Source organism: Triplophysa rosa, linkage group LG10, assembly GCF_024868665.1.
Source record: "Triplophysa rosa linkage group LG10, Trosa_1v2, whole genome shotgun sequence".
Classification (NCBI taxonomy): Eukaryota; Metazoa; Chordata; class Actinopteri; order Cypriniformes; family Nemacheilidae; genus Triplophysa; species Triplophysa rosa.
The window spans coordinates 25,627,522-25,654,720 of NC_079899.1; the positions used below are offsets into that span (position 1 = coordinate 25,627,522).

The 27,199-nt window shown below is 41.7% G+C and overlaps 1 protein-coding gene across 3 annotated transcripts in view; it reads right to left on the reverse strand.

Moving 5' to 3' along the window:
• Positions 1–27,199, reverse strand: part of LOC130560042 (formin) — a 52,840-nt gene that overhangs the window by 13,959 nt on the left and 11,682 nt on the right. Inside the window, exons 1-12 of one of the 3 annotated variants that reach the window (XM_057343490.1) lie at positions 24,697–27,012; positions 23,215–23,335; positions 22,437–22,498; positions 20,623–21,344; positions 19,929–20,070; positions 12,586–12,673; positions 6,175–6,236; positions 5,342–5,430; positions 4,883–5,012; positions 4,557–4,703; positions 2,888–2,947; positions 2,685–2,805 (exon numbers count right to left, since the gene is read on the reverse strand). In XM_057343490.1, coding sequence (XP_057199473.1) covers positions 2,685–2,805; positions 2,888–2,947; positions 4,557–4,703; positions 4,883–5,012; positions 5,342–5,430; positions 6,175–6,236; positions 12,586–12,673; positions 19,929–20,070; positions 20,623–21,344; positions 22,437–22,498; positions 23,215–23,335; positions 24,697–26,205 — 3,253 coding nt within the window. In that variant the 5' untranslated portion in view covers positions 26,206–27,012. Of the gene's footprint in view, positions 1–2,684; positions 2,806–2,887; positions 2,948–4,556; positions 4,704–4,882; positions 5,013–5,341; positions 5,431–6,174; positions 6,237–12,585; positions 12,674–19,928; positions 20,071–20,622; positions 21,345–22,436; positions 22,499–23,214; positions 23,336–24,690; positions 27,013–27,199 lie in introns of those variants that run through there. The other 2 variants (XM_057343488.1, XM_057343487.1) reach the window with 2 other exon arrangements.

A 27,199-nucleotide genomic window follows, 5' to 3' on the forward strand; every position in this document is an offset into this window, starting at 1 on the left:
AGAGTTTCATCTGGAAACGCTCAATAATGGCCAGTCTATCCGGCCTGTTATTCTATGATAATCATTACTCATGCGCTCATGTTTGCCTTCTGTCATTAAACTGTAGAAAAACAGCTGTGCTTCTTCGAGTTGTTTCGTAATTTTGCCCAAAGTTGCCTGGATATTCTGTGGAAACAGTTAGTGGGGTCTTGCGTTTAGAGTTGTGGTCTCACTTCCCAGAGAAATGACACGGCTCGCCCGTGGATCATTTAAGAGTCCGTCTGACCCCAGAAACGGTTTGTCTCCAGACACAATTAACACTGCTGACAGAGGAAAATCTTATTGCTCAGCAGAGATTCAGTTAAGGATTAACTTAGTCTCAGATGTTTCTCCCAAAGTTGCTCATGAGAAATAAAAAGAGAAACAAATAAGATTGTTGAGTCTGGAGGTGTAAATGAATGTGGATTGTAGAGGTGAAATCATCTGGATTCGGGTAAAATAGTTTGAGTTGATATCGAGAACTTCAATAATATTGACTTTTGATTGCAGACGACACAAATCTGAGCTCAGTTTGACACATTGTCGACATCTCTTCTCAAAATCTAATGACAGACACATTTGTCAGATTTCGGACTCTTTCTTTCAGGAGAAATATCTGAAACGCAGACGAGACTTGTTCCCATTTGGCTCTTCATTATATCTCATTGATGTCTAGAAGAAATAACTGAGATAGAGAGATCTCATCTGTGATGTTTCTTTCTTATGGGCAGTGTTGGGTGTAACTAGTTACGAAGTACACTGAAAAAATGTGCCTTAGCAGATACCTAATATAATCATGTTCGTGTTTTTAACAAAAAAATAAGAGTTAAAATAACGTAAAAATCTTGGGAATAAAATGTACTAATTTTGGTTGTTAAGATTTTAATTATTTTGTTTGAGTAATTTTAATTGAACAAATTATTAAGTAAATCCAACTCAATTTTATTATGTTAAACCCATTTAAATTGGTAAAATTAAGTTGACTTATGTATTTTGTGTTGAGACTACATAAATCATTTTTGTAGATATAACTACCTGGGCAGTTGATCTGTAGTTCCCAGCATGCTTTGCAACTGACTGCATTAAGAGATTTGTTACGAAACAGTTTTATATGTTCGAAAAAAACTTTCCGAAACTTGTACAATCGCTGGGGGAGTGTATCGAGCACAGAAATACTACATCATACGCCCAACTCGTTTTTTGACAAGTTGACCATTGTTGCACCACCCCTTTAACAAAATCCTCATAACAATTTGCATGACTGTAATTTAATTACTTTTCCCTTGAGAAAGTAAAGTACGGGATTACTCTTGTTTTTTCTGTAATTTAATTACAGTTACTTCTGATGTAATTGAACTAAATACTGTGTAATATATTCAACAGTGGAAATGACATCAAAATTATAAGTCTAACTTTAAAATGTTTGCTTTAATGTGTCCTTCTCACATTTGTATACTTTGGTCAGTAAATAAGAATAATTTCTGTAGTTATTTATTATTAATTTGAATGAATTAAAAGAGCCGTTTCATGTCTATCCTTGAATCACTGAACTAATCAAGGTTGATGTAGGATATAGAAAGTAATCAGTGATAAGTAATTAAATACTTTAGTCATTTGTACAGTAATCTAATTACATAATTGAATATGTAACGAGTAACTAGTAATTAAATACTTTTTCAGAGTAATTGCCCAACACTGGTTGTCTAGAAAAAAGTCAAGCACGATTCGAGTCCTAACATAAACATACAGTAAAGTGTAAATGGTCTACAAAAATGCGTAAAAGAGTCGGTTTTAGTAAATCTATAAACAGGAGACACAGAGCGAGTGCAGATATAAAGTCTCTTGTTGAAGATCAGATTTCTGGTAAAAGTTGAAGAGAGCAGTGTCGAGGGCAGAGGGCCAGTCAGACTGTCTCAGGTCATCTCTGTCTCGCTCTAGTCTCACAGTTCAGACGTCTGAGCGGCCCCTGCGACTGACCCCATGTCACGACCCCTCAGCCAGGCCATGTCACACGCCACGGGTGTAAAATCAGCAAACACAGACACTAAAACACACACACGCATGATTCAAGGCACAGTGCGCGAGCTTATTTCAGAGGCACTTTAAACAGATACCGCAGCCGTTCGTTTATTCAAGCACATAAATATTTATTCCTGTCATAGGTGCGCCGTTCTCCTTAAAATCTCCCGCCAACACCCCGAGGACTCGCAGGCCAGACGTTTCAAGTCTTTTTGTTGTGGTTCGGATCAAATGCTCCGGCCCGTATTCTGCATTTACTGTCTTCCATTTTTTCGCTCTAATAAATGAGTGACAGGCGTCTCTAGGTGGGCCGTTGTGTATTTTCCCCCGGGGGGTCACTGGATCGAGCTTTTTAACAGCGATTCTCAAATGGAGGGGAATGAGAGGAGAGCAATTCTAATTGCTTTCATATGCCGTGTTATTGGCTGATTTAAATAATTGCAGACACCGGGGGCTGGTGGGGGGGACGGGGGGGGCGCGTGACCCACGACCCCTCCGGCGGCCCGGAGCAGTACAGAGTACATGGTGGGTAAGACGCTTTTGTTCAGGGTACAAACTTTAACCGCACGTTAATTGACAGACTGTGTAATGTGTAATGAGACCGACGGCAACATTTCTAGCAGAATTTTTATTTTTTTGTTTGTTACCTGTCAGCTCTTTCTTTAACTTGCGGAGGTCTTTTGAAAGATCTTCAAACTTGACCTGAGCGGCGTGAAAGAGATCCTGAGGTTCAGGAAGTGGGAAAACACTCTTGTCTGTGGCTGCGTTCTGAAACACAAGACATGTTCATCTGTTATACGTGACGTGATCTTTCATTACAGAAGACAAACTCATCACGTCAAGTTCTCACCTTGTCGAAGTTCCGAAGGTAGTAAGACACCACGTAATCCACCAGACTTATACGGTTGTCCTAATGGAGAAACAGGATGTTAAAATGTCATCACAGACATTAAAGTACAATTCTGACACAATGAGTGCGTTTACATGCACAAAATATCACAAGAGACAAACATCTATCAAAAATCAGCTTATAAAAGAAACCTGTTTTCACGTGTTTACATGCATAGTAATAAACCGGCTACGCAGAAAACCGCGTTTACATGGAAGTTTGAGACTTGACGGGTTTCTCACGTGCAGTGACGTCACCGTCGATAGTCTGTCTAGTAATTAAAAGTGCAGCGGGAAATCGTTCAGAAGCTGTATTTCTCCTTATGTGCGCAGTACCTGCATATGCAACAATAGTTTTTCATTTTGCCGTTTATACATCAACTGCGTGATTCGAGAGAGAACTTTTATGTGTTATTTCAACAAAACTGAGAGAAAACGCTGTTTATGAGCTTTCGCCGATAAAAGAAAACCGCTTTACGCGTTTACACAACCTTACTTGTTATTAAGCATAATCTGAATAAGACCGTGCATGTAAACGCAAACATTAAAAACAAACATACAACAAAAAAATTACAGTAATTGTCTACGCAAAACTTGCCATTTATAAATGTGAACGCAAGCTTTTTAAGTTAGTGTGACAATCCGTTTAGTTTAAGATCTGAAAACAAATAACGAGAAATAGAAAGACAACTCATATAACCGGAAAATGAGATTAGAGTGTGATTTTGTGAATTCTCTCTTAAACATGTCTTGCAAAGGTGTGGCTTCTAAATCCTAAATTTATAGCGGCATGATATTTAAATGATGACGCTGTTTTAAGACGCCACATTTGTCAACGTCTGTTCAGTCGTACGATAGGATTGGCATACAACAGCATACAAATATTTCACAGATCAGACGTAAAGCCTGTCGTAAGAGGACTTCTTTGGGTGGATCTGTGTTTGTTTCTACATACGACTGATAAATGAGGCCCATTGAACACATCAAAACACTCAACTTAGGTAGTTGAATGGCATCAATGAATTTAAAGTCCCCATGAACCGGAAGTTGCTATTGTTTTTACTTCCGTATTTTGACACATTTCCGAGTGAAATGCAATTTTGAATCAGAAAAACAGAGTACGTGGCTTTCGTATTTCTCTGCGATTTGATTGGATGAATAAAAACAACCGTTGTATTTTGAAATGGAACTGGCAGCAGACTGACAGTTGAAGGGGAGGAGTTAACGGATGCTCCGCCCAAGCCGTCTAACATACGTCATCTAAGATGGATAGTCATTACAGGACGGAAGTGCTTTTTTAGATTTTAATTAAGGATTATGGGGTACACAATTTTTAAAAAGAGAATTGATCACACATTGATAAACTATTTACAATAAACACTGCAATATTTCATGAAAAAATAGGCAGTGTCATTTTCAGTTTCACTGGGGCTTTAATCTTTAATCAAAATAATTAACTCACAAGACCAAATCAATAATCAGTAACTCATGCCATCAATATATCCCAAATTCACAAATTATAACAGTATACCAAAATATGCTACTTCATGTTCATAATTTCATATACTTTTAAGTATCTTACTATTGAAATGAGATGTGTAGGTTTACGGTTAATGTAAAGAAACGGATACCCTGCTTTTGACATCCTTTAGTTTCGGAAGAATCTCCAGTCCAAACCCGTCCGCCTGGCCTCTGGTTCTGTTTCCACCGTTCATGTAGTTTCCAAAAGCCAAAATGAGACCGATCACATCTTTAACGCTGTCATTGTCCAGAAGCGCCTGCAGGAGAGCACAGTACACACAGACAAAAAAAGTAAAAATCTGCCGAGCTCAATGTTTTGTGATTTTAGACAAGAATCCTTAATCTCTCATGCTATACGTGACTGTAAATCAATCAGGACTCATTTGCGTATAAATCAAACTAACAGAAGGAACAAGAACGCCCCGGTGTGTTATACCTTGCTCACGGTAGAAATGATGTCCACTTTCCGACGGACAGAACTCACGGAATCCACAAAAACAGACTGAAAGATCATACAGTGAGCACGGCCGGCGAAATCTGGAATCTGTGACAGCTCGTACAGGAACCTTCACGAGAAGATAAAAGAGCTGAACGAACACCTTCACATCATCATCACATGAAACAGACAATCTGGATATAACTAAGTTGAGCGTGGAATATTAGCGACGCGAGTCACACAGGGTCGTGATCCACACGCGATCACGACTTCCTGTTTCATTAGCATACAGACAGACTCGCACTGACTCAATACAGTGAGAGGTTAAAGGTCACAGACGACTTATTTCATCCTGTTTGTGGTTTTAACATAAAACCGGCGGAACTCAAGTGAAGCCGAGTTTCTAATTCAACATTAAATGATTTGAATCGCTGGTTGTCTTGTTAAAAAGCGACCTACTGTTCAGGTTTATCCAGAAGTTTCACCTCATCTTCTTTAGACGTCTCGTAGTGTTTCTTGATCATCTGCAGCTCATCGGCTTGAGCTCTCTAAAAACACAAACAACAACACACATCAGTTATGAGAGAAGCAATGAGGGAATTTAATCAATAAAATCACAAGCTATGCTAATAAACACAGCAGGAACAATCTGAGGATCTTTCTCTTTCTTTAACATTTAAAAGCATGAGGTTTTTGCTTTTTAAACACCTTTTTGTATGAATATAAATATGATAAACATACTATATAAACATTTAACTGTAACTAATTAAGCAAATCAATAATATTACAATGAACTGAAGTGAGAATGACTATTAAAACTAACAGAAGATTCAGCGGTGTAAAAAGTATTTCAGTGATGACCTCAGATTGTCAAGACATCTAAACAGCCGTCTGTCGGTTTATACCAGCGTCGACTCGAGCGCTGATGTTAGTCTCTCTATGTGACAACTATGATCGATTTTCACAATAAAAGGGTTGCGGTTATCCCGCCCGTCACCCAACCGAAGGCTTCAGAAATCCATCTGCTTAGTGTCTCATGCACATGACCTCAAACTAGGTAATGAGCACCTCACATTACCCAAATCACAAATTCATGGACAGAATTAAAAGTCAAGCTATAAAAAACCTGTAATGAAATATATAACGGCATGTTTATGATCAGGAGAAACAGCTGGTGCTCTGTTCAAAAATGACTGCAGAAAATAAACAAAAGAGAATGAAAATCAGGTGTCAAGCTAGTAAAAATTCTTTGGCGCTATCAGATTTCTTTATAGTTGAGTTGTGATGCTTACATTTTCATATAAAGCTTCGATAGTCTCCAGATCCACGACAGTGTGATCCACAGTGAGAACAGCTGCAAAATAAATCACACCACACATCACAGCGGCGCTACACAATCTACACAAGATCGTATTTCTAATCATTCTAAGATATCTAATATCTGTGTGTATGTAAACGTGTGTGTGAGTGTGCAAGAACATGTGTGTGTTAGAGCATGTACGAGTGAGCATGTGAGAGAGCGTGCAAATATGAGATTGTGTGTGTAAACATGTAAGTGTGTGTGTGAGAGAAAGAGTGTGTGTAAACATGTAAGTGTGTGTGTGAGAGAAAGAGTGTGTGTAAACATGTAAGTGTGTGTGTGCGCGTGTAAGAGAGTGTGTGTAAACATGTAAGTGTGTGTGTGCGCGTGTAAGAGAGTGTGTGTAAACATGTAAGTGTGTGTGTGCGCGTGTAAGAGAGTGTGTGTAAACATGTAAGTGTGTGTGTGCGCGTGTAAGAGAGTGTGTGTAAACATGTAAGTGTGTGTGTGCGCGTGTAAGAGAGTGTGTGTAAACATGTAAGTGTGTGTGTGCGCGTGTAAGAGAGTGTGTGTAAACATGTAAGTGTGTGTGTGCGCGTGTAAGAGAGTGTGTGTAAACATGTAAGTGTGTGTGTGCGCGTGTAAGAGAGTGTGTGTAAACATGTAATGTGGTGTGTGCGCGTGTAAGAGAGTGTGTGTAAAACATGTATGTGTGTGTGCGTGTAAGAGAGTGATGTGTAAACATGTAAGATGTGTGTGTGCGCGTAAGAGATGTGGAAGAATGTCTAACGTGTGTGTGTGCTGCGGTGCAGAGAGTGTGTGTAAACATGTAAGTGTGTGTGTGGGTGTGTAAGAGAGTGTGTGTAAACATGTAAGTGTGTGTGTGCGCGGAGAAGAGAGTGTGTGTAAACATGGTAAGTGTGTGTGTGCGCGTGTAAGAGAGTGTAGTGTAAATGTAACGTGTGTGTGTCGGTGTAAGAAAGTGTGTGAACATGTGTGTGGTGGCGTGCGCGTGTAAAGAGTGTGTGTAACACATGTAAGTGTGTGTGTGCGCGTGTAAGAGAGTGTGAAGACGAGTGTGTGTGGGTAAGAGAGTGTGTACATGTAAGTGTGTGTGTGCGGCGTGTAAGAGGGTGTGTGTAAAACATGTAAGTGTGTGTGTGCGTGTGTGTAAGAGAGTGTGTGTAAAACATGTAAGTGTGTGTGTGCGAGTGTTGTAAGGAGAGTGGTGTGTAAACATGTAAGGTGTGTGTGTGAGCGTGTGTAAGAGAGTGTGTGTAAACATGTAAGTGTGTGTGTGCGCGTGTAAGAGAGTGTGTGAAGACGAGTGTGTGTGCGTGTAAGAGATGGTAACATGTAAGTGTGTGTGTGCGCGTGTAAGAGATGTGGAAACATGAGGGTGTGCGCGTGTGAGGTGTGTAAACATGTAAGTGTGTGTGTGGCGTGTGAAGGAGAGTGTGTGTAAACATGTAAGTGTGTGTGTGCGCGTGTAAGAGAGCTGTGTAAACATGAAGTGTGTGTGTCCGTGTAAGCGGTGTGTGTAAACATGTAAGTGTGTTGTGTGCGCGATGGTAAGAGAGTGTGTGTAAAACATGTAAGTGTGTGTGTGAGCTTAAAGAGATGTGTGTGTAAACATGTAAGTGTGTGTGTGCCAAGAGATGTTGTAAACGTAAGTGTGGTGTCGTAAGAAGGAACATGTAAGCTGTGTGTGCGTGTGTAAGAGAGTGTGTGTAAACATGTAAGTTGGTCGCTTAAGAGAGTGTGTGTAAACAATGTAAGTGGTGTGTGTGAGCGTTAAGGAGAGTGTGTGTAAAACATGTAAGTGGTGTGTGCGCGTGTAAGAGAGTGTAACATGTAAGAGTGTGTGTGCGCGTGTAAGACGATGTGGTAAACATGTAAGTGGTGTTGTGTGCGCTTGTGTAGAGAGAGTGTGTGTTAAACATGTAAGTGTGTGTGTGCGACGGTTGTAAGGAGAGTGTGTGTAAACATGTAAAGTGTGTGTGTGAACGCGTGTAAGAGAGTGTGTGTAAACCTGTAAGTTGTGTGTGTGCGACGTGTAGAAGAGTGTGTGTAAAAACATGTAAGTGTGTGTGTGAGGTGTAAACAGAGTGTGTGTAAACATGTAAGTGTGTGTGTGCGAGAGTGTAAGGAGAGTGTGTGTAAACATGTAAGTGTGTGTGTGCGCGTGTGAAGAGAGTGTGTGTAAAACATTGTAAGTGTGTGTGTGCGACGTGTAAAGGAGAGTGTGTGTAAACATGTAAGTGTGTGTGTGCGCGCGAGTGTAAGGAGAGTGTGTGTAAAACATGTAAGTGTGTGTGTGTGGCGTTAAGGAGAGTGTGTGTAAAACATGTAAGTGTGTGTGTGACGGTGTTGTAAGGAGTGTGTGTAAAACATGTAAGTGTGTGTGTGCGCGTGTAGGGTGTGTTAAATAAGTGTGGTGTGTGCGCGCGTAAGGATGTGTGAAACATGTAAGTGTGTGTGTGAGACGTGTTAAGGAGAGTGTGTGTAACAATGTAAAGTGTGGTGTGTGCGCGTGTAAGAGAGTGTGGTAACATGTAAGATGAGTGTGGCCGTGTAAGCAGAGTGTGTTAAACATGTAAGTGTGTGTGTGCGGTAGAGTGTTGTAAATGTAGGTGTGTTAAGAGTAGTGGTGTAAACATGTAAGTGTGTGTGTGAGAGAAAGAGTGTGTGTAAACATGTAAGTGTGTGTGTGAGAGAAAGAGTGTGTGTAAACATGTAAGTGTGTGTGTGCGCGTGTAAGAGAGTGTGTGTAAACATGTAAGTGTGTGTGTGCGCGTGTAAGAGAGTGTGTGTAAACATGTAAGTGTGTGTGTGCGCGTGTAAGAGAGTGTGTGTAAACATGTAAGTGTGTGTGTGCGCGTGTAAGAGAGTGTGTGTAAACATGTAAGTGTGTGTGTGCGCGTGTAAGAGAGTGTGTGTAAACATGTAAGTGTGTGTGTGCGCGTGTAAGAGAGTGTGTGTAAACATGTAAGTGTGTGTGTGCGCGTGTAAGAGAGTGTGTGTAAACATGTAAGTGTGTGTGTGCGCGTGTAAGAGAGTGTGTGTAAACATGTAAGTGTGTGTGTGCGCGTGTAAGAGAGTGTGTGTAAACATGTAAGTGTGTGTGTGCGCGTGTAAGAGAGTGTGTGTAAACATGTAAGTGTGTGTGTGCGCGTGTAAGAGAGTGTGTGTAAACATGTAAGTGTGTGTGTGCGCGTGTAAGAGAGTGTGTGTAAACATGTAAGTGTGTGTGTGCGCGTGTAAGAGAGTGTGTGTAAACATGTAAGTGTGTGTGTGCGCGTGTAAGAGAGTGTGTGTAAACATGTAAGTGTGTGTGTGCGGTGTAAGAGAGTGTGTGTAAACATGTAAGTGTGTGTGTGCGGGTGAAGAGAGTGTGTGTAAACATGTAAGTGTGTGTGTGCGCGTGTAAGAGAGTGTGTGTAAACATGTAAGTGTGTGTGTGCGCGTGTAAGAGAGTGTGTGTAAACATGTAAGTGTGTGTGTGCGCGTGTAAGAGAGTGTGTGTAAACATGTAAGTGTGTGTGTGCGCGTGTAAGAGAGTGTGTGTAAACATGTAAGTGTGTGTGTGCGCGTGTAAGAGAGTGTGTGTAAACATGTAAGTGTGTGTGTGCGCGTGTAAGAGAGTGTGTGTAAACATGTAAGTGTGTGTGTGCGCGTGTAAGAGAGTGTGTGTAAACATGTAAGTGTGTGTGTGCGCGTGTAAGAGAGTGTGTGTAAACATGTAAGTGTGTGTGTGCGCGTGTAAGAGAGTGTGTGTAAACATGTAAGTGTGTGTGTGCGCGTGTAAGAGAGTGTGTGTAAACATGTAAGTGTGTGTGTGCGCGTGTAAGAGAGTGTGTGTAAACATGTAAGTGTGTGTGTGCGCGTGTAAGAGAGTGTGTGTAAACATGTAAGTGTGTGTGTGCGCGTGTAAGAGAGTGTGTGTAAACATGTAAGTGTGTGTGTGCGCGTGTAAGAGAGTGTGTGTAAACATGTAAGTGTGTGTGTGCGCGTGTAAGAGAGTGTGTGTAAACATGTAAGTGTGTGTGTGCGCGTGTAAGAGAGTGTGTGTAAACATGTAAGTGTGTGTGTGCGCGTGTAAGAGAGTGTGTGTAAACATGTAAGTGTGTGTGTGCGCGTGTAAGAGAGTGTGTGTAAACATGTAAGTGTGTGTGTGCGCGTGTAAGAGAGTGTGTGTAAACATGTAAGTGTGTGTGTGCGCGTGTAAGAGAGTGTGTGTAAACATGTAAGTGTGTGTGTGCGCGTGTAAGAGAGTGTGTGTAAACATGTAAGTGTGTGTGTGCGCGTGTAAGAGAGTGTGTGTAAACATGTAAGTGTGTGTGTGCGGTGAAAGAAGTGTGTGTAAACATGTAAGTGTGTGTGTGGTAAGAGAGTGTGTGTAACATGTAAGTGTGTGTGTGCGCGTGTAAGAGAGTGTGTGTAAACATGTAAGTGTGTGTGTGGCGTGTAAGAGAGTGTGTGTAAACATGTAAGTGTGTTGTGGTGTGTAAGAGAGTGTGTGTAAACATGTAAGTGTGTGTGTGCGCGTGTAAGAGAGTGTGTGTAAACATGTAAGTGTGTGTGTGCGCGTGTAAGAGAGTGTGTGTAAACATGTAAGTGTGTGTGTGCGCGTGTAAGAGAGTGTGTGTAAACATGTAAGTGTGTGTGTGCGCGTGTAAGAGAGTGTGTGTAAACATGTAAGTGTGTGTGTGCGGTGTAAGAGAGTGTGTGTAAAATATGTAAGTGTGTGTGTGCGCGTGTAAGAGAGTGTGTGTAAACATGTAAGTGTGTGTGTGGCGTGTAAGAGAGTGTGTGTAAACATGTAAGTGTGTGTGTGCGGTGTAAGAGAGTGTGTGTAAACATGTAAGTGTGTGTGTGTGTGTGCGCGGTGTAAGAGAGTGTGTGTAAACATGTAAGTGTGTGTGTGCGGTGTAAGAGAGTGTGTGTAAACATGTAAGTGTGTGTGTGCGCGTGTAAGAGAGGTGTGTAAACATGTAAGTGTGTGTGTGCGCGTGTAAGAGAGTGTGTGTAAACATGTAAGTGTGTGTGTGCGCGTGTAAGAGAGTGTGTGTAAACATGTAAGTGTGGTGTGCGGTGTAGAGAGTGTGTGTAAACATGTAAGTGTGTGTGTGCGCGTGTAAGAGGTGTGTGTAAACATGTAAGTGTGTGTGTGCGCGTGTAAGAGAGTGTGTGTAAACATGTAAGTGTGTGTGTGCGCGTGTAAGAGAGTGTGTGTAAACATGTAGTGTGTGTGTGCGCGTGTAAGAGAGTGTGTGTAAACATGTAAGTGTGTGTGTGCGGTGTAAGAGAGTGTGTGTAAACATGTAAGTGTGGTGCGCGTGTAAGAGAGTGTGTGTAAACATGTAAGTGTGTGTGTGCGCGTGTAAGAGAGTGTGTGTAAACATGTAAGTGTGTGTGTGCGCGTGTAAGAGAGTGTGTGTAAACATGTAAGTGTGTGTGTGCGCGTGTAAGAGAGTGTGTGTAAACATGTAAGTGTGTGTGTGCGCGTGTAAGAGAGTGTGTGTAAACATGTAAGTGTGTGTGTGCGCGTGTAAGAGAGTGTGTGTAAACATGTAAGTGTGTGTGTGCGCGTGTAAGAGAGTGTGTGTAAACATGTAAGTGTGTGTGTGCGCGTGTAAGAGAGTGTGTGTAAACATGTAAGTGTGTGTGTGCGCGTGTAAGAGAGTGTGTGTAAACATGTAAGTGTGTGTGTGCGCGTGTAAGAGAGTGTGTGTAAACATGTAAGTGTGTGTGTGCGCGTGTAAGAGAGTGTGTGTAAACATGTAAGTGTGTGTGTGCGCGTGTAAGAGAGTGTGTGTAAACATGTAAGTGTGTGTGTGCGCGTGTAAGAGAGTGTGTGTAAACATGTAAGTGTGTGTGTGCGCGTGTAAGAGAGTGTGTGTAAACATGTAAGTGTGTGTGTGCGCGTGTAAGAGAGTGTGTGTAAACATGTAAGTGTGTGTGTGCGCGTGTAAGAGAGTGTGTGTAAACATGTAAGTGTGTGTGTGCGCGTGTAAGAGAGTGTGTGTAAACATGTAAGTGTGTGTGTGCGCGTGTAAGAGAGTGTGTGTAAACATGTAAGTGTGTGTGTGCGCGTGTAAGAGAGTGTGTGTAAACATGTAAGTGTGTGTGTGCGCGTGTAAGAGAGTGTGTGTAAACATGTAAGTGTGTGTGTGCGCGTGTAAGAGAGTGTGTGTAAACATGTAAGTGTGGTGTGCGCGTGTAAGAGAGTGTGTGTAAACATGTAAGTGTGTGTGTGCGCGTGTAAGAGAGTGTGTGTAAACATGTAAGTGTGTGTGTGCGTGTGTAAGAGAGTGTGTGTTTGTGTAAGAGAGTGTGTGAGAGTGCGTTTGTGTAAGAATGTGTATGTTTGAGTGTGTGTGTGTGTGTGTGTGTGTGTCACCGTGCTGTATGTCCTTCATCTCCAGGTGTAGACTGGATATTAATATTCCAACAGTCTGGGAACGTTTACCATCCAGCAGCTTGATAATCTGAAAGTGTAAATGTCCAGCGTGAAAACAGCACTTACACAAAATGAATTAAAATGGCACTTACTGTATATAAAATAATTTGTTGTTTCACTGAAGAAAGGAAGAACATTTTGCAGTGAACTAAACTTTTAAAGCTTCACTGATCTCATTGAGAATGTCAAACACACAACAGCCGAACAACCATCACAGTCACTAAAGAACAGAGTGAAACCGCACCATTAACTGACAACTGCACAAGCGCCTAGAAGATTTTATAACAAACTATAAATTCACAGGATTTTTATTTCTACCGACACATGTTCACAATTACTAATGACTGAATTCGCTCATAAAGGCTACAACAGTTTCTGGCACGGTAAAGAGCCGCTTTAAAACTTAATGTCTCTGTCTTCTTCATTAGGTAGCGACGGGTCGCGATTGCAGACGTTCTGCTACCGCAGCGTTCGGTGGGAACCAGCGCGACGGCCCTTTAGAAGTGAGTATTGCGTTACAGCGGAGATACGCTCACACACGCAGAGACGCCGTCTCTTAACACCTCTAATGAAGCGCTACAGTAAAAGCAAACAGCTTGAGAAGCAAACACACTTGAGCAGAAAAATCCTCCCGTGATGTTCTTCATGACGTTCACTGCCAGATTGATCCCAACATTGTGAAAGTAGATTGGAATGGTTTGCATGATTGTAATACTTCAAAACGTTTTGTGGATGTTTAAGGTGGATGCAGGTAGCTGAGAGAGAATGTAAAACGTGTTTGATTTGACACATTTGCCAGTATGTTTGGCTAAGTGTGAATTTTTCAAATACGTGGTCAGTCGTCAAACAGATCCAAAAATACACCGGCAATAAACAGGAGGCGTTCGAGGCTTTAAGTCACTTCTGAAAGTCTGAGTCAGAACAATTAAAACGTCTGATTGTTTAAGAACCTTGGTGACCGTACGCGCTGAATATTAATAATGATTCATCTCGCTGTGTGATGTTTACATACTTCACAGGGCCGGACGAGACACATACCAGACCCTCCTGAACGCAAGAAGAGAGAAAGAAATGACGCTTGTCTTTTTAATCAATGTCTCCATTCGAGTTTCTCAACGATGTCTCAAACCCAGCTCAGATTTGTCTGCAAAGTCTGCAATCAAAAGTATTGAAGAATAAACTCAAACATTCGACATCAAATCCAGATTATTCCACCTCTTCAATCTACACTTACGTTCAGAGCTCACACGATGCCATGTGTTAGTCATTAAAGCTCTTCTAAAGAGCGGATGAACGTGACAGAAGCTCCGCCCCCCGCGTCGTACTCACCGCACTTTGATATGATAATCAGAAGAGAGAAAAGGCACATGACACACATTAGCCGGCCCTAAGAAGATTTCCTATTTATTACGGGAGATTTGCGCTGCATCTTCCCGAAACACTTTGAAGAGCGTTTTCCATAATATCTACACGTAACCCGGCCCACCTAAACACCCGTCTACCAGCCCCCAAAGTATTTCATTTCCATAATGCCCGCATAGATCAAAACACGCGGGCACTTTCTCAAACCCCTCACGGATGACATTCATTTCCTCACCTCTCCCAGAAGACTGAAGGCCTGCAGGCAGCAGGTCTGCGCAGATCTGGGAGCACTTTCAGTTGTGGGACGCTCAACAATGCCCGCACTGTCATCAGTGATGTGACACCGCACGCGAGACATCACAGTCTCACCTCACAGACAGAAGGCCGATGGATCACAGCCAGACCGTCGGCTCAGCCGGTTTCTGCACTATTGCACTCTAAGGACAAGACATTGACGCGATCCCTCGCAGGGCTGTCCGGGGCTTTTTCCTGGAGGTGGTTACCGGGGCAGTTTCTCAGAAGGGTGATTCAGAAAGAGTAAACACACATCTGCTGGAGTGTCACTTTTGTTTAGCTGTCCTTTCAAATTTGACGCCAGTTTTCCAAGACCCGAGTTCCAGAATCTATTCGTCTTTTCACATTTGCCAAATGAGACATTAAAACTTAGTAATGGCTTCATAAATCACAAAGGATTTCTTGTAAATCACACGGAAACATTGCGCAAGCTAATGTGAAACCTTGAGGTCTACCTTTGCATCCTCACATATATCACAACATATCATATTCTATACCACGATCTATACCACAATACATCACAATCTATATATTAAAATATACCACAATCTACACCACAATATACCGTGATCAATACCACAATACATCTGTATACGGCACAATCTACATTCACTCTATATCACAACACATCACCACCTATACCACAATATATATCACAATATATACCACAATACACTGCTGCTTATAGCACAATATATCTTGATACACACCACAATACATCAGTCTACACCACAATCTATATTCACAATACATCACCACCTATACCAAAATATACCGCGATCAACAATTAATCTGCATACACCACAATCTATAGCCACATTATATCACAATTAGTGCTGTCAATCGATTAAAAAAATTAATCGGATTAATCACACATTTTTTCTGTGATTAATCACGATTAATCGCACACAACAATTATATTTTAAAATATACTTTTACATTTCAATAATTTCACATTTAATCTTCAAATTGATGTAGAAACAACATATTTCTTTAACAGCATCATTTTATGAAAGCTAACATTTTGATATTAGTATTGTAACTGATGTCTCTATTAAATTGATTATTTTAATTAATTAATTTAATTAATTATAGCCATTCAACAGTATAATTGAGAGCTCATGTAGGAAATTGAAGGACACTTTACAGTCTTTAATGCTAAATTATAAATTAAATGCAGAAGAATTCTCATTAAAGCTATAAAATCACATTGATTTCTTCTTTTATTTTGTTCTTTGATTAACATTAGTGACAGGAGTCACAGCAGCACGTTTAAGAGCGTGGCCCCTTTAAGAGCTGTCTCAGTTCGCAGATCTGACCGTCACCGCACTCCCATTTTCACAACTCTTTGCATTCATTTAAGATTTTATTTTACACTTTGAAGTCTGTGCTTAAGAAAATGCTAGACAAAACGGGCTTTCTGACATAATCTTGTGTGGTTTTATCCATTCAAGCACGAAAGAGAACTTAACACGGATGCGCTGTCTGACAGAGATTCACCGACGCAGCCGTTACTGTACACACCAGACTGGACCTCGCGTTGCGTTTTGCCGCGTCCCACAGTTTAGAAGCGGTCTATCTTCATTGAACGCCTCAAAGCAACTGTTTCAAATCGCGCTTAAGTGGTTTAAAAGCCTGTACACGAATAAGAGCGTGATTACATAATGTAACGCTAGACAAAGGATGTCAAAACAAACGGATGCTGCGTTAATTGCGATAAATATTTTCTCACGTGTTAATTTGAAAAAATTAATCGCATGCGTTAACGCATTAACGTTGACAGCCCTAATCACAATACATCACCACCTATACCACAATATATTGCGATCTATACCACAATACATCTGTACACACCACAATCTATATTCAAAATACATCACCACCTATACCACAATATACCATGATCAATACCACAATTCATCTGCATACACCACAATCTATATTCACTCTATATCAAAATACATCACCACCTATACCACAATATATCACATACACCACAATCCATATTCAAAATACGTCACCGCCTATACCGCAATATACCACGATCAATACCACAATTCATCTGCATACACCACAATCTATATCCATATTATATCACAATACATCGACCACCTATACCACAATATATTGCGATCTATACCACAATACATCTGTATACACCACAATCTATATTCAAAATACATCACCACCTATACCACAATATATCACTGCTTATATCACAATATATCTTGATCAATACCGCAATACATCAGCCCACACCACAATCTACATTCACTCTATATCAAAATTCATAACCACCTTTACCACAATCTATCACTGCTTATATCACAATATATCATGAAACACACCACAATACATCAGTCTACACCGCAATCTATATTCACAATACATCACCACCTATACCACAATATATTGTGATTTATACCACACTATATCGGTCTACATCACAATCTTTATCTACAATATATCACAATACATAACAACCTATCAATATCTATATCACAATATATCATGGTCTATACCACAATACATCAGTCTACACCACAATATATATTCACATTATATCACAATATACCCATATCACCATCTATACCACATATTAAGATTTATATATATATATATACACATACAGGTATGCAACAATAAGCCGCACCCCGTACGTTGCAATATATTGCAAATTATACCACAATATATTGTGATTTACTGTACATAACTGTGTCACAATTATGGCTGGGCAAAAACCCCCCGAAAAATCGATTAAACGTTTTTTTAAATGTGGTCGATTCAATATCGATTCTCAAAAGCTGTGAATCGATTTTTTTTTCTTTCATATTCCGCAAGCACTGAACATTCATTAACGTGAATGTTATAGCTACTACTATCCACTAGATGTCCCTTTTCTTTTTAAAACGTGTGGATGTTACAACAGGGAGCATATGGTTCATTCATTGCTTAATTAACATGGCGGATACGGTGTGTCCTCGATTTGAACAACACCTTCACATAAAAGGCAGCGGTTCATGTGATTGCAGCCTCTCTTAACAGCCAATTTTGTGACATTTTGTTTGTTATACTGTATCTTAAATGTAAAATAACCTGTTCTGGTTGAATATACCCACGTGTGTTTAAAGTTTCATATACAGGTTTGTGGCTCTTCATTTCATTTGTTAATTCACCAATGTAATGAGATATTTACTGATCTTTTTTAGAAATATCTATAGGATTTGTATTAAATCTAAAATCCTTGACTCGAATCGAGAATTGAATCAGATCGGAACATCAGAACCGATACCCAGCCCTAGCCACAATATATCAGGATATATACCACGATAAATCACAGCTTACTTCACAATATACAGTAGAACAATCTCAACCACAATACATCACAAATTTTCAGGAGATTTGAAAATGGCTCATCCAACTAAAACGTGCAAATGTCTGACCTTTAGGATGAGGTGACAGCACAGCAAAATAATATATAAAATCACATGTTCAGAGCACACAAAACTACATGTTAGACTTAAAAGACTGAAGCTTCATGTCTGCGGTCAAATGCTGATGTTAGCAAGAGCCCTGAGTGACCACACACACTTAATGACGACCTGGAGCCCCTGCGATTGATCAGAGGAGCTGTGTATGGATCTGAACAGACCTGTGGGTCCAGAATGAATTTTTAACTTCTTGGACGCCAGATCTCTAGCCTTCGCAGTTAGAAATGATCAAGACAAATGAGCTATAAAACAGCACATTGCGCTGCGCTGACCCCAAAAATGACTTTCAATGACAATCTAATGATTTCAGTTTCGCGAATTTAAGAGAACAGAAGCGAGCAGCGTTTAATCCATGATGTGAAGGTATCGTCTGCGAGACGTCTATCTCATCCAGATGTGCAGACCTGTGCCATCTGATATCCTGGCGAGAGCCACATCTACAATCAATGGGGTTGGGGGGGTACACGTATCAGAGCCCGGGCCGGCCAATGAGAGGTGGAGTAACAAACCATCTACCGCTGGCATATGAGGAACGCTTCGAGATTCTCCAAAAACTCCATTTAAGGAAGACCGTTGACTGCCAGGAAAAGCACATCTCTGTGGCGAGCTCAAAAGCTTAAGAGATTTAAAGACACACATCTTACTTTACACGAGCTCTGATTGATCCAATGAATATTCAGGCAGTCACAGCACACACATCTTCACTGGTCCATGTGAACCTGTGGTGCTGTTTAATATCAACGCTGATTTAATATAATACGTTATGAAGGTGTAACGATGAAAACAAGCAGCTCAAAGTAAAAAGCAACACTGTACCTTTTTACATTTAAATGCAGTGTTTTGAAGCCAATCAATTTGTACTTGACCGAAGAGATTAAGTCATTTATATTTATATAGGGGAGGCATGAGGATGGAAAATTATTTAGAACATTTTCATATTTGGGTGAGATATTCTTTAAATACACAGGTATCTCTGTAAATATGTCAATCTAAACCACAATACATCTGTATACACCACAATCTATATTCACTCTATCACAATTCATCTATACCACAATATATGACAATCGATGTCACAATATATACCACAATATATCTCGATCCATACCACACTACATCAGTCTACACCACAATCTATATCCACAATAGATCACCACCTATACCACAATCTATCACTAATATATATATATATATATATCACAATATACCGCGATCTATACTACAATACATCAGCATACATCACAATCTATACCCACAGTACAGCCCCACATATACCGCAGCCTACAAACATATATACTGCAATATACCGCAACACACGATGATACGTCAGCCTGCATCATAATCTATATCCACAATAGATCACCACCTATAACACAATCTATATCACAATACATCAGCGTACATCACAATCTATACCCACAATACATCCCCACATATATATATATATATATGACATTACATTAGTCTACATCATAATCTATATCCACAATAGATCACCACCTATACCACAATCTATCAATATCTATATCACAATATTTCATGGTCTCTACCACAATACATCAGTCTGCACCACAATCTATGTTCACATTATATCACAATATACCCATATCACTATCTATACCACATATAAAAAATTATATATATATATATACACAATTATAAACTGCACCGTACATCGCAATATATTGCAAATGATACCACAATATATTGTGATTACTGTACATCACAGTGTCACAATATACCAGGATATATACCATGACAAATCACAGCCTACTTTGCAATATATAACAATCTTCACTGGTCCATGTGAACACTGGTGCTGTTTACTATCAACCCTGATTTATTATTATACGTTACAAAGGTGCAACAATCAAAACAAGCAACACTGCACCTTTTTACATTTAAATGCAGTGTTATGAAGCCAATCAATTTGCAAGAGACCGAAGAGTCACATACATAGGGGAGGCATGAGGATGGAACATTTTTTAGAACATTTGCATATTTGGGTGAGATATTCTTTAAATACACGGGTATCTCTGTCAATATGCGAGACTGACAAGTTTCTATACGGCGAATAGTCAAAACCTGAATTTTCTGACCAAACAACAAACATTTTGTGTGTGAGGACCAACAAACCTTCTTGGGTTTGGTCTTCTTCTCGTACGTATCCGACAGGGGTTTCTTTTTGGGCTGTACGCTGGCTTTGGAGAACAGCTCCTCAAATTCTGTGGTGTTTATGATATCGGGCTCCTCCAGAGCATTCCAGAGCGTGTTATTACTGCAACACACACATGTGAGGTTATCTGTGCATGTTCGAGACATTGTGACACATAAAACACTCTTAACATAACACGTCTGACAGAGAAACAGAAAACGGACCAACCAGAGCAAGCTGCTCTTTACAACATCACACGTTTGCGGATTATTTTAATCGATGTTGATTTGTGTGTTTTCTGACAGACTCTTGTGATCTGAGAGCGTCTGGCTCTCCGGCTGACAATGAACATCACCGTGGATGGGAAGTATTTGGTTTCTATCGTTGCTGAGAAACATGAGCAATACAAACAGGCGGACGGTGTACAGGGCAGTCTAAAGCGAGACTGGGTTTTCCATTGCTTTCTCTTGAGCGGGTAACTGATTTTTAGAGAATACAGAAGCACATCGCCACGATAAAGAGCTGGATGACGCTGTTCTTCAGCTTTATGATGGGACATAAAACATTTATCTGTGTCATTCACAAACATTTCTCACATTTAATTCTTTCTGTTTCAAGTATCAACTTAAGCATCTCAAAAAACATGTGCTACAGACCTCACACTTGTGTACTCACTTGTTCTCCTGAATCTGAATCCGTGTCCAATAGAGCGGTTTCATGGGACACGCCGGTTCCATGGCCGGTTTACGTGGCGCTTTCTCAGCCGCCTGTCCGAACCCAAAACCCCCGAAAGCAGGAGGGGGAGGAGGGACGCCGGCACCCGGCATGGGCGGAGGTGGCGGGGGAGCTCCCGGCAGACCTGGTGGGGGAGGCGGAGGGGGAGGAGCTCCAGGGAGTGGGGGAGGAGGGGGCGGTCCAGGTGCGAGTCCAGGTAAAGGAGGTGGCGGAGGAGGGGCGGAGCCACCGGGCAGGGGAGGGGGTGGAGGAGGTGGGGCAAAGGGCTGACCCGGAAGAGGAGGGGGTGGAGGCGGGGCGTAGGGCTGACCCGGAAGAGGAGGTGGGGGCGGCGGTGGCGGCGCTCCTGGGCTCACACCCAAAGTGGATGTGATGGAGTCCAAGTCAAGTTTTTTGGGCAGGTTGGCGTTCGCCGCCGGTTTGGTGGCATCGCCGTCGGGAGTTTTGATGAAGGTCTCGCGGTCGGTCTGGACGCACACGTTGCGGAAGGTTTTGGCCAGCACGTCGTCCTCGGTGGAGACGGACACCTCCTGAAGCTCGCCGCGGTCCTGAATGGAGTGACACGCCTTCTCATGCTGCAACTTGACGATGATCGACTCCAGGTGGGACACCGTCACTGCGTGCTCACCTCGAACACGGAAAATCTGCAGCTCGAAGTCTTCCTGGATTCATCAAAAAACACAATTATTAGATACTAACCCTGATCTAAATGAGCCTTCATACACAGAACAGGTGTCATGGTTTCACTACTGAAAGGGACAGTTCACCCAAAATGAAAAATTCCTTCATTACTCACCCTCATGTCATTCCAAACCTGTATAACTTTATTTCTTCTGCAGAACACAAAAGAAGATATTTTGAGGAATGTTGACAACCGAACAACACTGACCCCCATTGACTTCCACTGTATGGACACAAAACCACTGAGACATTTCTCAAAATATCTTCTTTTGTGTTCCACTGAACAACGAGTCATAAACTGGTTTACAACCACATGAGTGTAAAAGTGATGACAGAATTTATATGTTGGGTGAACTGTCCCTTTAAATATTATAAATCTGTGTCATGTGATATTTTCATAAAAATGTGATCGAGAACACCTGAGATGCGCAAACAAAGACTATTTATGGGTGATTCTCACAAAATCTTGTTTTCAAGATGTCAAACATGATTTTCTTAAAAACACACAAAAAACGTGCGCCACGGACCTCGCATTTGTGTACTTAATGTAAATATCTTTCTTTGAGTTTAAACAATCTTTAAAAAACGTTACGGACGATGAGAATATCAGTCCTGGACACTTCTTTATTTTTGACTATACATGACTATTCGGTCAATCATTTTTTGTAATGTGAGAATGTCTAGTAGAACATCCAATTGTATTTTTTTCACAATATTTTAATTTTATTCTGTTTAAATGAAAACATATAATGCCTTTAGAATAATCGGGACGCATTATGGCTATGAGAATTTCAGCAGAAAAAGCTATAAAATACATAAACAATGAATTCCTACGTCAAAATGATGTTTGTCCAAGGTAGAGAACACAATTATCTTAATCATTTGTGTTATCAAACTGTGTTTTATAGTTCAAATCCTTACTGCCATGATGTTTCAGCAGTTCCGTGAGAATGACCCTTATACCAACAAGCCAATGAGTAAAACAGGAGTTAGTGTACATGTCCAGTATGTTTGGTCTCTCATGACATCTGGTGTTTGTTTTCTGTACTGCAGAGTGTAAACGTGAGACTTACACGCATCTTCTCGATCTCCTCTTTAGACTCTCTCTTCAGCTGAAGGAGGGCGGCCTGGTGCTCTGAAACAAACCACAGAAATGTGTCTCTTTCAATATTTAGATTCACGCATCATTTTGAAGGGATGAAATTACTCACTGCACAGTGAATCTCACTGCTGTCTAGGAGAAACAACTGAGAGTCAAAGAAGTCAACGACTGTTGTTTTGATGGTAAAAACATGATGAAACATCGCTCACGCGCGTGTGTTCAGCCGAGCCATAGTTCACACTAGTTCAAACCCCACAGAGTTGACCTTTAGTTTGCATTACTTCTTCGACATCAGAAGGTGAGCTGGATGTACCAGTGCGGCTGGTTTTGTCGTCAGTCAAAAGCATTATGGGCGATTAACTGGCTTTGTGCGGTTTGTGTTGAATTGAAATTGCATCACACAAACCAGGGCTGTGCAAACACGCAGCACAAATAAAAGTGTGACTACTTTTAATTTGCATACTTCACACGCTACAAGTATGCAACAGCAGGACACCCAAAACCAGTTAATCTCATTTTTTTGCATGATGTTTTGCGCGATAGATAATCAAATGCAAGCATGGACATCCATCGTGAATGGCATATCGAACAGGCACCTAAACAACATTTTCTCAACATACTTTTGATACTAATAGGAATCTTGCAGAGCGTCTAGGACGGACAGTACAGCATGTGAACTGAAACAGCCCCTGGGATCTGACGCCACGGATCCGCTTGTTTGTTTGAGTGTTTGTGTCGCGCATGCCCACCTGCTTCAGTGTAACGCAGTCCCACCTTCTCGTCTGCATCTTTGGGTTTGGGTGGAGGCCAGACGGCCTGCAGACGTCCAGGGGTTCTGTCATCACCGTCTGACGGAGACGTGACCTCAGACTGAGCAAAAAACAGACAGAGACGGTCATGTTTGAAGTCTATTTTATATTTATATATTTCACTATTTTATCTTTCAGCTAGCACCATATTAAAATACCAAAGTACTGTTTGTTGTTATTTTGATGTTGTATATTACTTGTGTTTTGTATAATGCTTAACACAATCACGGCAACAAAGCACTTTAAATCGAACTGAACTGGCAGAACGATTAAAGGGATACTTCACCCAAAAATGAAAATTCTGTCATCATTTCCTCGCCTTCAAGTTGTTCCAAATCTGTATAAATATCTTTGTTCTGATGAACACAGAGGAAGATATTTGGAAGAATGCTTATAACCTGACAGATCTCGAAGCCCATTGACTCCCATAGTAGGAAACATTACTTTACCATTTTTTGTTCTATTGAACACAAAAGAAGATATTTTGAAGAATGTAGGACAGCAAAGAGTTCTGGGGCACTTTTGACTGCCATTGTTTTTTTTCCTACTATGGGAGTCAATGGGGGGCAAAACCTGTCTGGTTATACGCATTCTTCCAAATATCTTTCTCTGTGTTCATCAGAACAAAGAAATTTATACAGATTTGGAACAACTCGAAGGTGAGGAAACGATAACAGAATTTTCATTTTTGGGTGAAGTGTCCCTTTAAATGGCATTTTTCCCGGACACGTCCTGGCCAGGATTTCGGGTGCATCCTCCGGAGGCTGCATTTGTCCACCGCACACGTCAACGAAAGTTTTAAAAAAAAAAACAGTTTTATTTCAAGGTAAGAATGTTTATTTGATAATGTTGTTTTTATACTCGATGAGTTATACGACAAATTGCGACTTCCGGAGGATGCACCCGAAATCCTGGCCAGGACGTGTCCAGGAAAAATTGCACCAATTGTGGTCACCCTAAATAAACATTCAATTGAAATTGAGAGACAAAGAACGAGAGAGACATTTAAAACTAAATTGAGAGGATTGAAATTATATTATATAAACGCTTTTATTATTTATTTGATATTTTTTAACATATTTTATCCTTTACTTAGCACCTTTCGTTTCGATTCCACCTTACTGTATGTCTCTTGTTTTACATGTGATGCTTTGGCAATATTGTAAGCGCACACACAAATGTCAATGAAGTACATTCTAAATTAAAACTGACCGAGACAGAGAGAGACAAGAGAGATTAAAAATTCCACTGAAAATTAAATTGAAATTGAGAGACTGGAAATGGAAAGAATAATTTATCAAATCACTTTACAACTATTGTTGTTGCATTCAAGAAAACTGTCAGTCTACGCTTTTCATCGGCTCCTCACGACAACAAATAAATTGGTTTGGATAAAAGTCCTGCAGTGATACATACATTCACCTCAGTGGGACTCTTGCTCTCCGTCGTCTTGATGCTCGACTGTCTCTCGAAGATGGATCTCAGCAGCTCTTTCTCGTTCTTCTTCTTCCTCCTAACCGCCTCCAGGTCCAGCGCGGCATCCACGGGATCTTTCTTCACTGGTTTACTTCCAAACAATTTAGACCTCAATGCATCAAACGAATCCACTGAAGATTTGCTGCTGTTTGCCTGCGAGTCAGCGTTCGGCTCGACCGCGTCCTCTCGGCCGCTCCGGGTTTCCTCGTTCCGGGCGGCCTCGGCGTTCTCCAGCTTCTGCAACTGACTGCTGACTTCGGACAATGATTTTGGTTCATGCTTCGAAACGCTGGCGTTAGACAGCGGCTCGAGTTTAACTTTGTTGACGTGTTGCTTGAGGCTGAGGAGCGCTCGATCTGTGTCGCGCTGTTTGATCTCCTTGGTCTCTTTTTCGTCTCCCAATGCACCTTTCTTGAGAACCCGAAGGCCGCTGAACAGAGCGGGCAGCTGGTACTTCTCGCTGAACAAGGCCGTTTTGGGGCTGGAAGTGTTTCGTTTAGTGTCTCTCGAAGGCTCCGAGGCGGTCACGGAAACCATTTCTGAAAGACCTTTCGTCTCCGGCTCAACTCCTGAACTTGTCAACACGGATGAGACTGGAGATGCTGGAGACAAAAAATCCCCCGTTGGCGTGTTTTGTTCCAAAGGATCAGATGGGACGCTTGGCTCAGAGACGGTTGGGGACTGTCCCAAATCCATTTCTGAAACATCTTTATTTTCTGACTCTAGACCTGAACCCATCAAAAAAGACGAGACTGGAGACGCCGGAGTCAGAAAAGCACCCGTTTGAGATTTTGCCGGTGACTCCGGTCCCTCATTCCCTTCTTTGTGAGAGAGATCACCTGATGACACATCCTCACCTGTCCTCGCAGATTCAGGAGGTACAGACAGAGGACCTCTTCTCCTCCAGCTGCTGTAGTCTTTAACCTCACCTCCGTCCGACTTGGTCATCTCCGAGGGACTGTGTGAAGCCGATCTCGCGTGAGCCGTCTCAAAGCTGTCCGGCTCCTTCCGAGACAGATCTGACAAAGACGAGGACAAGTTCAGCAACCTGTTGAGCTGTCCGTATGACCTGCTCAGGACCGAGGTGTTTTTGAGCGACCGCTCGACCATACTCTCGGGCGTGGGGATGAACTTGAACTCTTCACGACTACCGCTGCTATAGGTGCTTTGCACATCTTCGTCATCATCGATGTACGTTTCTACTCTGGTTACCTGCACCAGATCTGACGTGTTATTGGGAGACCTCCACGAAGGTCTTTCTGTACCCTGCAGCTCAGTCTTCACGCCATCCGTCCCTTCCGAAACATCCGTCACACCGACATCATCAAAGCGCATGGATTCAACGTTGCTCCGGTGTGAATCTTTGTCAGCCAGCGTCCTGAATGACAGCACAGCCGAGTCCGATGTTAGAAACCTTGTCGAGATTCTGGCCGGATATTTACCTTCACTCCCCATATTTCTGGATTCGTTCAATCCTATAAAAAGACACCAAATAAACGCATAAACAGAGCAGTGAAGTCCAGAAACACTGGCTCTTTCTTTACCTACACCTGAATGCGCTCCAGTTTCCCATAGTCGAGAAAACAAAAGCGTTCTCAGTGAAAATCCTCGGGTTTCTCTCTCTCTCTCTCGCTCCAGGAGGTGCAGTTATACGCCGTGAAAGAGCCTGCTATCCTTTAAACCCTTTGGAAACGATTTGCTGTGTCGCCAACATGTCGGAGAAGTTTTTCGGCAACAGGTTAAACATGACGTCTAACATCAACTCACTCCTTTAGGAAAACTGGAGGACCAAACACACGTGAGCAGAACACGACTGGGTGTAATCTCTCACAAAAACAAGAGTTTAAAATCACTCAGTGTGGCCCACGCCCAGCCGAGGAAAACTCACGTCTCACGTTTATTTACAAAAAGGTTCAGAGGTTTCCTTTAAATAGTCTCAAATATCTTCCAGATTGTGGCTGCATGGAAACTTCCTGTTCTTCGGTGTTTTTGCCGGAGAAAGTTCAGCGCTGCGGCAGTGAAGAGGTTTGGAATGGGAGGAGTTACACAGGTCGGATCACCTTCCTGTCTGACCACTCCCTCACCCCCCCCTGAGCTCTCAAACCTGCAGGAGATTCACCTGTAAGTGTCCAATTACTCAAAGCTCAGAATGTGAGTCAACGTCTAGCTCCTCCTATTCCTTCTCTCTCTCTCTGTGTGTGTCTGTGTGTCTCTCTCTCTCTCTCTCTGCATGCGTGTCTGTCAGTCTCTCTCTCTCTCTCTCTCTCTTCTCTCTCTCTCTCTCTCTCTCTCTCTCTCTCTCTCTCTCTCTCTCTCTCTCTCTCTCTCTCTCTCTCTCTCTCTCCTCTCTCTCTCTCTCTCTCTCTCTCTCTCTCTCTCTCTCTCTCTCTCTCTCTCTCTCTCTCTCTCTCTCTCTCTCTCTCTCTCTCTCTCTCTCTCTCTCTCTCTC